Here is a 14,142-nt window from a genome sequence, read left to right as displayed (position 1 = left end):
AACGTAGGTAGAACACATGTAGGTCAAAGGCGGTTGCACACGAAGAGGTGCAAGAAGAAGAAGTGCAGTTGACGGCTCACTTATACAATAATCTCGGTTATTTTTGATAAAAAAAAAGGCTTCCAATGCAAGTCTAGAAGAAGCGTTACCACTCCTGCCCAGAATGGTAGCTTCCGAAAAACGAGCCTCACAACCACACACAGTAACGTGGGCCACCATATGTGCGTCCTTGTCCTCTTTCATGTTTACTTTTTGCGCATGCTCCCTTAAGCGGTCGTTCACACAATGTTTGGTTTGCCCGATATAGACTTTACCGCAAGACATTGGTATGGCATAAACCACACCTCTGGAGCACTTGACGGAGGGCATCTCATGCCTTGTATGACAGCTTGGTCTGCTTCCACAGCAAATTCGAGGGCACAGCATTGAACGCTTGTTCAGGGCATAAAAAAACTATAGGCACACCACGATGCATGGCAACCTTTTCAATGTTGTGTGATACTTTGTGCACATACGGCACAACCTCCGGCCTCAGCTCAGGACGTTGGGCCTCTGCCCTTACCCTTTGGGCTGAATGCTTTACTTCTTGCAGTAGTGTAGTGTCTCGGCTGCAGCATTCACGACCGACAAAGAGAAGCCACCTGCATTTGGTGTGAGCAAGGTTAGCGGAGAGCCGATTCCAAGCAAAGCGTAGCAACTGCTTATTTCACCACCTTGGAGTGCGCGGAATCATAGAGTAATAGTTGCTTTAAATCAGGCGGCTGATAAGCCCAGCAGACATGACCCTTACCAAAAGAAACAAGGCCTTGGCCTTGAAAGTTGAAAGCTTCTAAAATGATAGCAGGTGATGCAAAGTCACCCTCTTTGTTTAAAAGCACTAAAAAAATTAGGTGCAGCTTCACACTAAGTGGTGCGAAGACTGGGCAAACAGCGAAGCTGGTGGCCCTTCCCTAGCTTTAACTTTGCTTTCCTTTGCGTAACTTGGTTTGGATTGGCTGCTTCTTAGCTTTAACTATTGTAGCGACAAACACGGATGCAAAAGAGGGAGCGGGGCCGGACGTACAGGAGCCACGTAGGAGGCGCTTGGTGGCTGCCCGGGATCCGTGGCGAAGGATGCCCGAGGCCTGGCTGCCATTTCAGCGTAGGTCAGAGGGGTGGAGACATGCGGATGCTTGCACTATGCTTAACTTGGTTTGGCTTGGCAGGTTCTTAGCCAAACTTAGCTGACTCCGAGTATCGGGACGATACTTGGGGTCAGCGCGGAGTCTTCTAAAGGCCACTTTATAGTCCGACGTAGTGCTGACGCGCAAGTGCGCTCGGCACGGGTACGCCACGCCAGATAAAGTGCAGCACGTTATAGTCTGGCGTGAGGCGTGTCCGACGAACGCCGGATATGTCGGCCGCACCTTGCACTGTGGCAAGGGTAACCTGGGAGAGGGTGGTAACCTCGCCGAGCGATGACATCACTTGCATCACCTAGCAACGCCTCACACAGCTGGTGTGAGGTGTTGCTAGGCAACAAGCGTTGACGTCATCGCCAGGCACAGTTTTCTGCTAACGTTCCACGGCCTAACCAAAAACTTAAACAGTTCCACTGTTCTATCAATAAAAGTTCTATCAATAAAAGAAAAAAAAATGTGACATAATATCGGAACAACACATGACTCCAATCGGAGCCATACAGCAGCAACAAAAGGCTGCTTGTTAAAATAATAGAAGTGGCCCTTAAATAAAACTCAACTAAAAGTGAAAGGTTGTCCACTGACATGCTGCAGAATTCTGAAAGCCAGTTATATCGTTGCTTTCAATACAACCCTTAAGGAAACCAAAAGCTTATCCTGCAGGATCTGTTGATGTGGAGAGACGTTCCCCATCAACAGAGAAACCGTAATTAATTCCTTCATTACAGTTAACAATTTGCACAACCTCAGACGAATTCTTGACGTGGAAGTGATCGTCCACCTCGAGCGTCTAACTTTTAAATGCGAAGCATTTCTTGGCGAACATTTGCCACTTTGACAGTATCTATCTATCAGGGGTGGGACTCCTGCGCCAATTACGCATTTTGATACAAACGCATATTCCTGTGCCAAACTGCGCCTAACACAGAAAATTGACCGAAATTGCGCCACACTGCGCAGAACCACTTCGGGTTTGTGCTCTGGCAGTGACTGTGAACAGCGAGCTGATTCGTTCCCCCAAAAAGAACACATCCGTTCACATTCCGCAGACCGCGCAACGGCGCCTCCCACACAGTTTCTCGTGATTTTCGCGCTTGTAACACTGGACTTTTCAGCGGATCTGGCAAGTGGCCAGCGCGCGCTGCCACTCCAGGCTGTTGTCACTGCTGTCAGAACGGCCAGGGCGGCTGTATTTAGAGTGTACTACTGCTGGTACTAGACTACCGTTGAGTGGGCCGAGTGGTGCAGCGCTCCCTAGCTGAGGGCGCTGCGAGCGAACTAGATTTCAGGAAGGCGCGCGTTGCAGTGAGTTCAGTGGATGGACGTTTCTGTCCCCAGGGCCAGTATTAAAAATATTCCAATCTGTCCTTATGCCCACATGGGTGAGACCTGAGCCATTTTAACATTTCGCGAAGGGCTAATGGTGGATTTAGAATAAAAAGTCTCAGTTTCGCCTTTCGGGCGAAACTGCGCATCGATTGCAATAGCAAATTAGTCGACAGCTATACGAAGTAAGGATAGTAGTTTTATCATCCGTATAAACTTGTAAACATTCGCTTACTAACTGAATTAGCAGCATGGTGTCATGCGCGCACAAGCAAACGTGAACACATCTCACTCGATGACCGCATAAACTCGCTGTCAAAACGCTGGAGTGAGGAAACGTGGCAGCAGCAGCGAGCGAATTGACAATCGTGTTGCCTCTTGCTATGCTATGCTATGAGCACTCGCACTCTGTCTCCGTGGCAGATTGTTTTCAAGATAGGGCTCGCGCTGCGGCGCCATACGCGGCAGCCGTCGGAGAACTCCCTCTCCTCCCCCCTACGGTGCCTTGCGCGCGACCGAAAACAGCGTGCTTCCTCCCCACTTTCCTCCATTGAGCGCGCGAGATTTGGAAGCCATCGTTGGCTCACCCTCGCACTCTTTCACTCGCACATACGGCACGCGGCGACGATGTTATTGCCCCTGGACTTTATGAGGAACATCACGACGAAGGCAGAAATGTGCCTGGAGTGTCTATATAATTGCTCTCGCAATGAAGCCATATTGGAATAGTTTTACATTATACCAGCCCAGGGCATATAATTGCTCTCGAATGAAGCCATATTGGAATAGTTTACATTATACCAGCCTAGGGTTGATTGTGGCTCTCTGGGTATGCGGTGACGAATGGTGACCCAGAAATTGTTAGCGTGTCGATTGGACGGCATAATTATAGCATTTTCCACTATCACCATAAGCGTCGGCGTGAGGATGTACAGTTCGGTTGTAGTTCCACCTATATTTTTGGCTTTACAGGAAAACATGCACCGTGCCGATGCTCGACCCACTCTTCCATATTCTAGTACGCTATAGCTACAAAACGTGCTTCTACTGTGCGCTTTGTGCTGGTTTATTCTGTTTCATCGCGGTTTCGAAGTGCGCTGCCATATTCCAATGGTGTTAGATTGGCCTGCTCCAAACTGCTCCAAAATGAAATTTATTCTGCTCCAAGCTGCTCCAAAATGCAATTTTGTCTGCACCAAGCTGCTTCAAAATGCAATTTTGTCTTCTCCAAGCTGCTCTATAATGCAATTTTACTTGCTCCAAAAATTGCTCTAAAATGGCTTTGGGCAGTCCCACCCCTGATCTATCTGTCTGTCTGTCTGTCTGTCTGTCTGTCTGTCTGTCTGTCTGTCTGTCTGTCTGTCTGTCTGTCTGTCTGTCTGTCTGTCTGTCTGTCTGTGTCTGTCTGTCTGTCTGTCTGTCTGTCTGTCTGTCTGTCTGCCTGTCTGTCTGCCTGTCTGCCTGTCTGTCTGTCTGTCTGTCTGTCTGTGTCTGTGTCTGTCTGTCTGTCTGTCTACGTCTTGGTGCTCTCATGGTCGTTTCGTTAACTTGGTATTTACCAAAATTGGCATAGTATGACAGAGTGTGTGACGAACTTAAATGATAGGTCTTGACGTGTGTCATGTAGGTCGTGAAACAGCCGCCTAAATTGACAATGACCCTGCGAAAAAAAATGAACACTCAGAAACCACTGAAATGGGTTGGCACGTGGGTACTAAGTGATGGAAGCACTAAAGGATGGTGGTAGAGGCCATAGTCATGAACATGACTAAGCAAAAATGACAATGACCCAGCAAAAAAGTTAACACTAAAAAATACTGAAATGGGCTCGGACATGGGTACTAAGTGAAGGAAACACTAAAGGGTGGTGGTAGAAGCTATAGTCATGAGCATGACTCGGCAAGAATGACGATGACTCAGCGAGAGAACATTAACGCTGAGAACCCACTGAAATGGGTTCTGACGTGTCAGTACCCATGGGTACTAAATGAAAGAAACTAAAACATGATGGTAGAAGTCAGTCTTGAGCATGACTCAGCAAAAGTGACAATGACTCAGCGAGGAAACATTGACTCATAAACCACTGAAATGGGTGTGGAAGTGGGTACTAAGTGAAGGAAAACGCTAAAGGTTGATGGTCGATGTCATAATCATGAGCACGACTAAGGCTTTCACCTTAAGGTCTTTTAGGCCTAGCAAAAGGGACTCGTGGCATGAATGTCATGACATGCGTGTCATGTAGGTCATGAAACAGCCACCTACGTCTTGGTGCTCTCATGGTCGTTTCGTTAACTTGGTAGGCTCTCCCCGCACACTGCTTCGCATAACATCCAATTCCCACAGGGCGTGGGATCTGCCGACTTCTTTCAGTAGGAACAGGCTCACTTGCTGCCACATCGCCCCCTTGCTTACAATGGTTCTAAAAGGAATCTCGAGCTTATGTGTTTTAGCAGTGAAAAACACGGTCAAACTATTTTCTTTGCTGTTTTACTTGTTTAGCGACGGTGGTCATGTCCAGACTTGTGCAGCAATCAATGAATTTAGACTTGACTCTCACAACACTCTTCATTGCAACAAAATTCTTATCTACCACTACCTATGATTTCTCGTTACACAGTCCAGTTCTCGTTACACAGTTCTCGTTACACAGTGTTGTCAACACAACAAATCCGCCTTCCTTCTCGAACTGCAAAAACACAGGCTCGTTTTGTTTGAAGGTCAAAGGTCTTTGAAGCTCAAAGGTCTTCTCAAGCAACACAAGGACTGCTTCTCGTCGTCATCAAGCATTCGACAAACACCTCGTGCTAAGCATCGCATAATAACCGAAGAATGAGCTTGACTACTCCACCAGAGCCCTTACCAAGTTTCGACATGAGAATGTAAAGCTATAAGGCTCACACAGATATATATATATATATATATATATATATATATATATATAGCCCATGGTCATCTTCTGTAGTTTGGTGAAGAAAATAGGTGGAACCTCGAATTTCTTCAACATTAAAAAATAAAACACCGATGTCACGGTGTAGTGAGGGTAAAGAACATAATAGCAAAAGTGTAAATCACGGAAACTAACTTTTTTATTGGGCGTAGCTGCGCCCTCAAATTCAAGTGACACTTGAAGCACAATGATAGTAGCGAGCACAGTCAGCTATCTTCGAAATTTGATTAGCATGTAAAGTGCGTCGACCTTTATACATGACTCGTCGAAGGTTCCAGCGTGCCTCCCAGAAAGTACTACAGAATTCGCGTCGCGCATACAGTCAGATTAGACAAGGTTTGCTGACAACAGAAAACAAAAAGAACTATCTATTACATTCAGAAAACATTATACGTGCAGGCACGTCCGGCGCCGAGCGATAACGGTGAATTTTTGTTAGCCCATGAAATCCACCATGTTTGTCAGCCTTATCTTTAGTGTCGACACTTGGCTGACCCTTTCTTTCGTTACAAGAAGGGCACTTGAGACCTTCTTGCGCTCTAGAAGTGTTAGCAGTAAGGGTGCAGCTTACCATGGGTGTACCTGTGCACATCAACACAAACCAGTGTGCATCAACTGAAACATGAATGCAAAACACCTAAACAGCTGCACTCAAATTTCGCGGCACCCGCCATGCGGGTGAAAGAAAAGAAACCAGGAAGCTCGCCTTTGTGCATAGTGTTAGCCATAAGAGTTTCCCGGTAAAGATTACGATTTCATAAGCTGCAGTTGCCAGGAAGTGGCAGCTGTGTGGCTTGTCTGTATATAGTGCGTTGCGGCTCTGCCAGTCTGTACGGTGATCGGTGTGATGCCTCAATATATCGCAAAATGAAAACACGTAAAGAGCTGCGCTCAAATTTCACAATAGGGAGTATTGTAATCGTCCATCTTTTTTTTTTTTTTTGTTTTGCTAGCTGGTTCACATAGCAGCCATCATCATGGCTCCACTTTCAAACCCTAGGCTCTAGAAATGCCTGGCGGAAAGTAAGTTTTGCCATTTGGCGACAATCTTTGGGTGAAGCGGGATACTTCTAACGATCATGCTAGAAGCTGATTGACATTGTTACAATGTGAAAGTCAAGTTTGAAAACTCACTTGAAGGGCTCGAAGTGTGTGTTGGCAAGTGCTTGACTGCAAGAAATTTGCAGCCAAGAAAAATGTGATTTTACTTTTTTCCAGTGTATGTGTATGAATAAGGATTGTTCCCCCCTCCTTGAAATTTGGCCTTTGCCATCCTTGAAATCCTGAAATTGTCCTTATATATTGGGTTCTGTATGAACCCTGTGCCCAGTCACTTTGTGTTTGTGGTGCTCTCGATAAGTGCAGGTTGTGTTTCTCCTCTATGCAGGTGTGGATGGCTCGCACAGAAGCAGCATCCCTAGAACACGGCATCTCTTACGAACCATTTTACATCAACCTGGCCAAGGTGAACCTTTTGATTTTTGGCTGACTGAGCCATGGCAGCAAATAGCTGCTGTGGGCATGGACAAAACTGTGCTGCAGATTTATGACAGATGCATTACGGAAAGTGTGTCATTTGTTGTTTGAAATATGCAAAGTTTGCAGCTGCATTTGTATTGTTGGCATTGCACGATGTGAAGGCCAGAGACAGCTCTGCTCTGTTTGTCGAGTGCTCAATGAGTGATGCTGCATCACTCGTGGCATTTACGTAAAGAGGAAGCCGTATTCTCACTTTCTTCTGGAGAATTTGGGCGAAGTGTGAATTCTGGCACGATGACAGGCAAACAGGTATACTTTGCAGCACATCATACAAGCAGTGTATGAACAGCCAATATGGGCAGCTCTCTTTAGCATGGTTTAAACCGCAAAAGTTGGGTGCAAGAGAACAGCTGTGAGGTGGCTGAACCACCTCACCAGGTCTTGAATGAAAAGGGAGAGGATACAGGGCTGTAAATACGGTCTGGCTAGGTTCTCTATAAACATTTTATAATCGTTGTCTTTGTAAATATACTGAAAGAACATTGCTGGGAAAATAGGTCATGGTTATTACTGATTAAGTAGATAACATGAAACTCTCGGGAAGTAAAAGCTCAGCTCAAGGAAATAATTGTATAGTCCCGACTCTGCTCACTTACTAAAGGGAGCGGAGTTTGGCCTTGGATCAGAGATTAAAAAGAAGAAATATTTTAGTCTTACAGTGTAGAAACGTTAAGTAAACCTTAAGTTACTTTATGAGCTTATATTAAATATGCGGTCCATTTTTATTTCTCCCACTTGGTTCCAATTAAATGCAGATTTTCTTTTTAAATTTTCTGAAAAGATTTTCAAAGGCAAAAGTTTCTGAGATTTCACTTAACGGAGTATCAATGGCTTCCACATCATTCAAGAGATTCAATAAGGCCCACGTTATTGGTCTGTCTACCCTAGAACAAGAGTTGCACAACTTGGAGGCTGACACTTACAAGAAACCAACTTCGAGGTCCTGCAAAATTGGCTGTTTGAGCAGATATATTTGTCACGACAGGGAAAATTGTCATCCATCCAAATGTAGCATGAAAATACAAAGGGAGCTCTGCATGGGTACCTCAGAGAGAATGCTTCTTAGTTGCGGAAGAATTCCTCATGGTCCAGATGACAAATTATGCCTCGGCCACGGTGTAAGATATATACTATTTAGGTGGGGATACTTCTCGGCTAGCGGTGGCGTGGAGCAGAGGCAGAATACCCGGCTTCAAATCTGAAGGTCGTAAGTTCGAATCCTACTCCAGTCCACCACATTTTCAGGCATGGAGTGGTGCCTGACACCGGCAAGAAAAAAAATATATCGCCGAGAGCTAGTGGGGCTATACTAGTTCAAGTGCAACCAAACTAGGAAGGCCCACTAAGCTTCATCAAAGTCACTCCCTCACCAGAACAGGAATTGGCCTCCCTGGTGCAGTATTCGGCCACTACCTCCCTCATGACTCCGACAATTAACCCATGGCCCTCATTTCCCAGTGGCTGCGGAGCACCTGACCAAGGCGGCGGTCAGACCTGCTACGCGGCAGAGGGTGCTAAGAATCTCTGGGTCAAGACAGGCCGCCAATGGAAACTGAACCTGGCAACGTTCATCACGCACACCCTCTCGAGTGAGGCTAGCTTAGCAGGACTATTTGAAGAATTATCAGGCATTTTCTGGGATATTATTGGCCTTAGTGAGGTTAGAAGAACTGGTGAGGCTTACACAGTGCTGACTAACGGGCACGTCCTCTGCTACAGAGGTCTTCCAGATAAGAAAGAATCGGGGGTAGGATTTCTAGTGCATAACAACATAGCGGGCAACATTGATGAATTCTACAGCATTAATGAGAGGGTAGCAGTCGTCGTAATAAAGCTGAATAGGAGGTACAAAATGAAGGTAGTACAAGCCTATGCCCCAACCTCTAGTCACGATGTTGAAGAAATAGAACAGTTTTATGAAGATGTTGAACTAGCAATGAGAAAGGTGCAAACTCAGTATACTTTAGTCATGGGCGACTTCAATGCAAAAGTGGGGAAAAAGCAGGTTGGTGAGCAAGCAATTGGCAACTACGGCATCGATTCTAGGAATGCAAGAGGAGAGATGTTAGTAGAATTCGCAGAATGGAATAGGCTCCGAATAATGAATACCTTCTTCAGGAAGCGCAGCAACAGAAAGTGGACCTGGAAAAGCCCTAATGGAGAAACAAGGAATGAAATAGATTTCATACTCTCTGGCGATCCAAGCATAGTGCAGGATGTAGAAGTGTTAGGTAAGGTTAAGTGCAGTGACCATAGGTTAGTGAGGTCTAGGATTTCTCTCAATTTGAAGAGAGAGAGAGTGAAATTAGTCAACAGGAAACAGGCCAACCTAGAGGCAGTAAGGGTAAAAGCAGACCAATTCAGGCTGGTGCTGGCAAACAAATATGCAGCTTTAGAAAAGGAAGATAAAGACAACATAGAGGTAATGAATGAAACCGTAACTAGGTTGATCTCAGAAGCAGCAATTGAAATGGGAGGTAGGTCACCAAGGCAACCAGTCGGTAAGCTCTCCCAAGAAACAAAGGACCTAATAAAGAAACAACAGAAGATGAAAATGTCCAACTCAAGAGATCAGATAGAATTCGCTGAACTGTCAAAACTAATCAACAAGAAAAAAGTAAGGGATATTCGAAATTATAATGTGGGAAAGATTGAGGAAGCCGTAAAATATAGACGCAGCAATAAATCAGTAAGAAGAAAGCTTGGCATAGGACAAGGCAAGATGTATGCACTGAAAGATAAGCATGGTAATATCGTCAGCAATTTCGATGACATAGTAAAAGCAGCGGAAGAATTCTATACTGACCTGTACTGTGCCCAAAACAGCCAAGCTACTTTCATTCAAAATAGTGATGAACCGGATACAGAGGCTCCTTCTATAACTAGCGCTGAAGTTAGAAGGGCCTTGAAAGACATGACCAGGGGAAAAGCTGCTGGAGAAGATGGAATAACAGTAGATATAATCAAAGATGGAGGAGATATCATGCTTGAAAAGCTTGCGGCCCTTTATACGCAATGCCTCACAACTTCAAGTGCACCAGAGAGCTGGAAGAACGCCAACATTATACTAATCCATAAGAAGGGAGACGTTAAAGAACTGAAGAATTATAGACCCATTAGCTTGCTTTCAGTATTGTATAAAATATTCACCAAGATAATTTCCAATAGAATCAGGGCAACACTTCAGCCAACCAAGAGAACAGGCTGGCTTCAGGAAGGGATATTCTACGATGGATCATATCCAAGTCATAAATCAGGTAATCGAGAAATCTGCGGAGTACAATCAATCTCTCTACATGGCTTTCATGGATTATGAAAAGGCATTTGATTCAGTAGAGATACCAGCAGTCATAGAGGCATTGCGTAATCAAGGAGTACAGGAGGCATACGTGAATATCTTAGCAAACATCTACAAGGGTTCCACAGCATCTTGGTTCTCCACAAGAAAAGTAGAAAGTTACCTATCAAGAAAGGGGTCAGGCAAGGAGACACAATCTCTCCAATGCTATTCACTGCATGCTTAGAAGAAGTATTCAAGCTCTTAGATTGGGAAGGCTTAGGAGTGAGGATCAACGGCGAATATCTCAGCAACCTTCGATTTGCAATGACATTGTCCTATTCAGCAACAATGGAGACGAATTACAACAAATGATTGAGGACCTTAATCGAGAAAGTGTAAGAATTGGGTTGAAGATGAATATGCAGAAGACAAAGATAATGTTCAATAGCCTTGCAAGGGAACAAGAATTCGGGATCGCCAGTCAGCCTCTAGAGTCTCTAAAGGAGTACGTTTATCTAGATCAATTACTCACAGGGGACCCTGATCACGAGAAAGAAATTTACAGAAGAATAAAATTGGGTTGGAGTGCATACGGCAGGCATTACCAAATCCTGACTGGGAGCTTACCACTGTCGTTGAAGAGAAAAGTGTACAATCATTGCATTCTACCAGTGCTAACATATGGGGCAGAAACTTGGAGGTTAACAAAGAAGCTCGAGAACAAGTTAAGGACCGCACAAAGAGCGATGGAACGAAAAATCTTAGGACTAACGTTAAGAGACAAGAAGAGAGCGGTGTGGATCAGAGAACAAACGAGGATAGCAGAATGGATACCAAGAGAAGGGAAGCGCAGTCGAGGTCGGCAGAAAACCAGATGGGATGATGAAGTTAGGAAATTTGCAGGCGCAAGTTGGAATACGCTAGCGCAAGACAGGGGTAATTGGAGATCGCAGGGAGAGGCCTTCGTCCTGCAGTGGACATAAAATATGGGCTGATGATGATGATGATGATGACTTCTCGGCTTGCTTGCGAGACGTGATCGTCCAGATAAAGTTGCAACGGCGTGCATCTATCGGCTCGGTGACGGCAGCGGATACCTATCGGCGGAACGACGCAACTTCAGTTAGAACGCAGGCGAGAGCTTGCGCGGACAAGTAATGTGCTCGTGCCGTCTCCCCCACGCTCTCTCCTCACTCCGGTGACCTACTTTCACGAGTCACTCAATCATTTCGGATTTCCCACGAAGCGCCGGTTGCTATACCAATGGGAGATTAAACTTTTTCTGTCATGAGTTTGCGTCGTACCGCCGATAGGTATCCGCTGCCGTCACTGGGCCGATCAGCGCGCGCCGTTGCTACTTCATCTAGTCGATCGCGTCTCATGAGTGTCCTCGCCTAAAGAGTATATATCGTGCACAGTGCCCTCAGCTTTCTTCCTCAGGAACCCATACGGGGTTCCCTTTGTATCTTCGTGCTACATTTGGGTGGATGACAATTTTCTCTTTTGTAACACTTCCTCCACAGAACTGATTTGTAACATATATTTGTGTGGTTCATGTAGAGCAGTATGCTCCAGCTAAGAGCATTTGCCGCTGCTGCCACTTTTGTGCTGCGATCTGACGGCGTTCTGCTCACGTGACTGCGGCAACTTCTGTCGTTGGTGTGGCAGCCTGCATTTGCGGGCCTTGTGCATTTACAACGGAAGCTGTTTATTGTACAAAAGTGCTGATTTGGGCTAGTCGGTTCAGCTTATTGAACAAGCAATGCAGACGAGGACTTATGGAAGACGACAACACAGGCACTGAGCTAGAATGTTCGTGCAACCAGTCATTTAGACACCTTCCCATTTACCCTACATAGCTTTTTCCACGGGTCAGGGGAATCTCATGAATGACTAATGTTTATTTGTTAGTAGTCTCAAGCTATTCTGCCTCTGATGAGCTCAACAGTCGGGGTATGGCAGGTCGAATGCAGCTGCCTCTGTGTGGCCAGACTTCCCACTGGTGCAGCTTATGATTTCAGTGTGCCTCAGGAAACTCTGGAGATGGTGTGCATGATTAAACAGAAGCAGAGATCTTGTCAAGGCAGAATAAAAGAGCCTGTGAAGCTACCAGATTGTGACATAACTGGTAATGGTTGATTTTAAACTTTGGGTTTAGGGGAACGTAATTAGGTAAAAAGAGAGAGGTTAAGAAAAAGCTGCAAGTGACAGATGAACATATTATAAGGGTGCAATAATTTGTGCGTGGGACACAAAATGTTTTGCCAGGTTAAGTGCACAAAACGCATTGCAAACTTGGCATTAAAAGTGTGGGACTGCAATACATAAGAAATTGTCTGCCCACCATAGTGGAACCTCGTTGATACGATTCTGCTTAATACGTTTTTCGGGATGATAATTTTTTTCACCGAAAATCCGATTTGGTTGGATAGTACGAATTTCAGATGATAAGCTTTATTTTCCGGTTCCCTTGAAGATCGTATCAATGAGGTTCCACTGTACCTACCAAAAATGTTTTTTTTATGAAAACATTTTGGCAGTCATGCCAGTACTGGGGCCTGATGTAACAGGTGTTCTAGAAAAATAGAAGGAGCCTAATGGAAATCAAATCTATTTCATTTTTTAATTTAGGTAATTTTTCAGGCCCTGACAAATGAAATGAGAATGAAATCTTGTTTTTGTGGGAGTTTTCAGACCACTTTTCCAAAAATGTTTGCACTCTATTCAAGCATGTGCATACTGTTCTAATTCTGAAAATTAAAACTGTAACTGAAGAATGCAGGTCAGTTCGCTTACATTAGGAAACGTTGCTATTGCTTTTAAGTGAAAGCCTTTACTAGAAGGCTTCAAAGTGCTACCGAAGATCTGCATCAGATGTGAAATATAAAAGCTACAGTTACTTTTGCAAATGTGCATTTAGTTTTTTTTTTTTTCAAAATTCTGCAGGCCCAAGGTGTGGGCCCTTGCAGGAGAAGCAAGGGCCCACACCTAGACAGATTATTACAGCTCTTGCAAAAAGGACAGTAAGACACCAAAAACAACACTGCGTATTATGATATTGTGTCAAAGGAATCACTGCTATGAACCATACATAGTCGCAATGCATTCCCGTCTGTAATAGCTGAAGGGAAGAAACAGAACTTAAATGTGTTAATTCTTTCTCTAAACGGCATTATGAATTTAGCATGATGATTATAGGTTAGTCATGACGTCTTATGTACGGATTGGGGTCTAAGGTGAGGTGCTTGTTTTTCAGGTGAAATAGAAACTTTTATTATAGAATCTTATGTTGAACAACATAGTTAAGTTAGACGATTTTATTTTGCAGCATCAGAGAAGTTGAGGCAGTCATACGGTCAATGTCAGTCATACACCAGAGCGTGAATGTGTTTCTTAGAGTGCGTGCCCCAAATGATACGTATTCGCGAGTAGGTCTTATGATCGATTTATAGGCCAAGAGCTTAGTGGGTGCTGGGGCTTGCTGAAGTTTGTACCTGAGGAAGCATAACTTACGGAATGCCGATGAACATTTCTTAAAGACGTGTTTATTGCATCTTGGAGTTCGTTAGTTATCGTCACGCCAAGGTATTTATATTTGCTAAGTTCAGTGAGCAGTTGAGGTGATAGCATATATGAAAAAAGTCGCAGTTTCACCCGAAAGGCGAAGCATTAATTGCGATAGAAAATTAGTAGAGAGCTATACGGAGTAGGGATAGTAGTTTTATCGGCTGTATAAACTTGGACACATTCGCTTACTGACTGAATTAACAAGCATGGTGCCAGCGTGCACAAGCAAACATGAATAGGTCCTTCTCGATGACTGCAGACAACCGCTGTCAAAACGCTGGCAAGCGCAGCAGCAGCAGCAG

General features: G+C 44.7%; 1 protein-coding gene across 1 annotated transcript in view; it reads left to right on the top strand.

Moving 5' to 3' along the window:
- The window catches only part of LOC119445362 (39S ribosomal protein L20, mitochondrial-like), a 55,154-nt gene that overhangs the window by 22,204 nt on the left and 18,808 nt on the right, over window positions 1-14,142 (top strand). Inside the window, exon 3 of the mRNA XM_037709670.2 lies at window positions 6,842-6,919. Within this exon, the coding sequence (XP_037565598.1) occupies window positions 6,842-6,919 (78 nt within the window). The remainder of the gene's footprint in view (window positions 1-6,841; window positions 6,920-14,142) is intronic.

The sequence above is a fragment of the Dermacentor silvarum genome, chromosome 3 (assembly GCF_013339745.2).
Source record: "Dermacentor silvarum isolate Dsil-2018 chromosome 3, BIME_Dsil_1.4, whole genome shotgun sequence".
Lineage (NCBI taxonomy): Eukaryota > Metazoa > Arthropoda > Arachnida > Ixodida > Ixodidae > Dermacentor > Dermacentor silvarum.
The sequence above is the reverse complement of the archived record's forward strand: the minus strand, read 5'-3'. Positions and strand labels throughout refer to the sequence as shown.